Source organism: Wasmannia auropunctata, unplaced genomic scaffold (genome assembly GCF_000956235.1).
Source record: "Wasmannia auropunctata unplaced genomic scaffold, wasmannia.A_1.0 LD336031.1, whole genome shotgun sequence".
Lineage (NCBI taxonomy): Eukaryota > Metazoa > Arthropoda > Insecta > Hymenoptera > Formicidae > Wasmannia > Wasmannia auropunctata.
The window spans coordinates 468,937-472,553 of NW_012026859.1; the positions used below are offsets into that span (position 1 = coordinate 468,937).

The 3,617-nt window shown below is 39.3% G+C and overlaps 1 protein-coding gene across 1 annotated transcript in view; it reads left to right on the top strand.

The window, feature by feature from the left end:
- Positions 1 to 1,299, top strand: part of LOC105452480 (sodium- and chloride-dependent GABA transporter 1-like) — a 12,935-nt gene extending 11,636 nt beyond the window's left edge. Inside the window, exon 10 of the mRNA XM_011693604.1 lies at positions 580 to 1,299. Within this exon, the coding sequence (XP_011691906.1) occupies positions 580 to 702 (123 nt within the window). The 3' untranslated portion in view covers positions 703 to 1,299. The remainder of the gene's footprint in view (positions 1 to 579) is intronic.
- Positions 1,300 to 3,617: the final 2,318 nt, after the last annotated feature.

Below are 3,617 nucleotides of genomic sequence, written 5' to 3' on the forward strand. Positions count from 1 at the left end.
TTTTTTTTTTATATGCAAGAATTCGAGAGGTGCTAAATAGAATTTTGCATGGACCCTTTATGCGTGCCAATATTAAGAATATTATAAACTATTTTTTCTAGAATTATTATAGTGTAATAAACAATATATTTTTTATCTTACAGCTTATTAATAACTTTTTTATTTAATTATAAAATATTATTTGCAGACCGCTCGTGCCAGGAAAGAAAAAAACATAAAAATTTCCAAATAATTTGAAAGAGGAAGTAATTTATAATATTTTTAATTTTACTTATATATCAATAGCGGCCCTGTTCGGATCGCACCTATTTCTATCCATTTCTAGAGAGAGAGAGAGAACGGGCGAGCAGCCCTCTTTCTTGACCGCTTCCGCTTTCTGTTAGCCGATAAATTTAACATTACTCTTATCTCCCTTTCTCGTTGTTTTCGGACGCTCCCCGCACACTTGCGCGAAAGTACTTGTGCGGTTTCGCGCGAGGAGATATGACCCCGCCCGAACGTGAACGGCGCCGACGGCACGTATCTCGCGCATTATCGGATTCGCAACAATTTAATTTGTGCCCTTTTAATTGTTCACAGAACTTCCTCAGTTTATTCCGACCCACGCCGTCGTGGAGGGCGGCCGAGCAGGATACGCTGGATAATGATAGTGTCGACACCGCAGTAGTCAATCCGGCATACGTTCCCCCAGATAGATTCTGAATTCAATCACCTGGTATACGCGATGAGCGACAATTTGAAGAAGTATACAGGGTCCCAAAAACACTGTTCTCTAATATGTATAAGGCGTATTTTTAAAGAAAATACTCATTTCGTTTTAGGAATAAGTTATTTTCACCTGAGAATAGAATGTCAATAAGTTAATATAGCAAAATACAGAATGTAATCAAAAAATAATTTTGCATTGCGCAATGATATTTTTCGATAAAACTCTGTGAATTTAGCTTAATTTTCATCCTCAGAATTATTTAATAGCTACAAAACATTTGTATTTTGATGTAAAAAAAATATGCGTATTTTTGATGCCCCATATTTATCGAGAAATGTTTCAATCTATATAAAAATATGTTTGCTAAAATATTTATACAAAATTGAAAGAAATGAATTAATATATTCTCAAATACAAAAATATAGGCGGTAATATTTTATTTCATAATTTTAAATTTAATTATATGGCTGTACAGTGAGAACGAGAAAAACATTTCTGATATACACATAATTTATCGTATGATATTAGAAATATGAAATAACATGTGCATGAAATAAAATTTTTAATACATATATATATATTAAAGAACACACGTAATGTATTCATTAATTTTTTTGAAAAATTTCTGCTTTAATCGATTTTCGTCTTCTCTCTCAAGTTTTTTTTCAATTAACGCAACTCGACGCTGATGGTTTATTGCTTTCAGAAAAATTTTCTTCTAACGTATTAAGTAAGGGAATAATTTTTACAGCATTTACATTTCGCCTATATTGATTTTCGAAACAATTTAATATTCATAGCGTGTGTAATACACTTGTAATAAGCAGTATCTATAGTCATGTTACAGATAATAAGTATATTACTAAAAAAATATAGGTAATTGAGAATGTAAGATAATTTGCGTAGAGGGAAAGAGATGCGGTCGTTCACTGTCGCTTGAGTCAACAAAGCAACGTTAGAAAAGCGGAGAGTATTCCACTGTTTCGCGCTGTCCTTCCGGCTAATTAATGTTCAGCGAACATGGCTACTACTCGGGATTCCGTGTCTCTGCACGTTGTAATATCAGACGAGGTGGCGGCGGCGGTCCCGCTTATAAGCCGCCTTATGGGGCTGCGAGGCGGACGACGCGACGAATACGCGTCCGTCTCTAATGAAAATTACAAGCGGTTGGCGTCGCGCCGTACCGTATGCCGATCGATGCCGTGGGGATTTGATGCCGCTGTGAGACGCGGTGGTTATGGCAACGTGTGGAAAGTGTGCCAAAAAAAAAAGATTCGCGTAACTTCGGAATGACGCTTTAATCGGCGGTGGCAACAATGACTGTCGTCAAAGACGCGAAAAGCCAGAATCTCGGAATGCCATTAATAATTGAGCAACACGCGGAGCGAGAGCGCGTGGATATAAATATAGCATAGAATTTAAATTTTGATAAGATTCAAGATCCACCGTTGATCCGAATTCGAGAATGCGCTTCTTAGAAGTACCGATACATGTACGTGCGCACGATCGGAAATTAGAAATGGCGAGCGCTCGATATAAATCAGGAAATATAATTTTCTCCAAATATATTCAGTCCAAAATCTGAATAGGCAAGACCTTCGAAATCGGGACACAGTATGCTAACGTATGGAAAATCCATCTTTGCAAAAAAAAAATGCGAGATATGCAAATGGAGCGTTATCCTGGAAATGCATTATCGCGAATTGTCACCGCGGATTTAAAAGTTCTCTCGCCTTTAGACCGTTGAGACCCTTCCCGCGTCGACTAATTTCGAAATCATATTTTTTTCTCTCTCCGGATTTTTAGCGTGCGTGGCTCCGCGCTGGATTTAGAAGAGAGAGATAGAGAGAGACGGGGACGAGGGATAATTCAAGGCGACGATCGTTTCGACACGACGAATTTCCGTTGCGCGGCGTGTCCATCATGGCATTTTTTAATTTCGGCGTTATTATTTTTCAGAGTGTTCGTGTCACATTATATCCAGTGTGTTATCGCGGCGGTGATTGATGCGACTAGATTCGATGCAGATTACATTGTATAATATTCTATCGATCCCCGCCGTACTTTTTATCTCGTCGGGCGATTATACGAACGAGCGTTATTATTCGCGACGTAAGTACGAACACATCGGGTGACCGCCGAAGTTCTTGCGCCGTTTCTCGCACTTCTCGTGGAGAAGCGAGCACGAAAATTCATATCGAAACTAATTGTATTCAACGAGGTAATTTCCATTTGATTCAATTATCCACCGCCGTCTTTTGATTCTTCTAAATACCACTTCTGTAGAAGTCCTTTTTCGGGACAAAAGAAAGTTTCCTATAATAATCTGCGCTTCCCCATCGCTCTTGAAACCTCGTCCATGCAGATTATTGTCAAGGGCCACAGAAATAAATGAATAGGACGGCTGACACAAAGTTTCTCATTTAAGACGTCGGATTGTTCCTGGTAACTTTGACAGGATGTGGGAATAATACTTTACGACCGCCGCTTCCTTCTTTTTCGATGTCTCACGAATTCCGAGAATTCGGAAGATATTACATATATGAATGCAGTTTATTTATAATCCAAGTCCAGGTAACAATTTAAAGTGGACATGAATTCCACATGCAATAGTAGAAGATTCTGATTATCCTTAGGTATTAGGACGAATGAAACTTCGGCCAATAAGTCCCAGAGCGCCCGGCGATTAGTTCTTTAAATCTCATTAGCTATCGCGCACACTTTGCCTGCTCCTTTCCTCTCGCATTCGCTCACGTTCGCACGTTCGGCCCCGAAGTTAATTAAGTCGGTCCGAGAATGAGGGGGAATATCGACGGGCGCGGGTATCAACTTACTTCCGAATCCGGTTTTACTTTTTTCGTGAAACCGGAGCGAACCACGTGCAACGACAACGACGACGATGCACCCG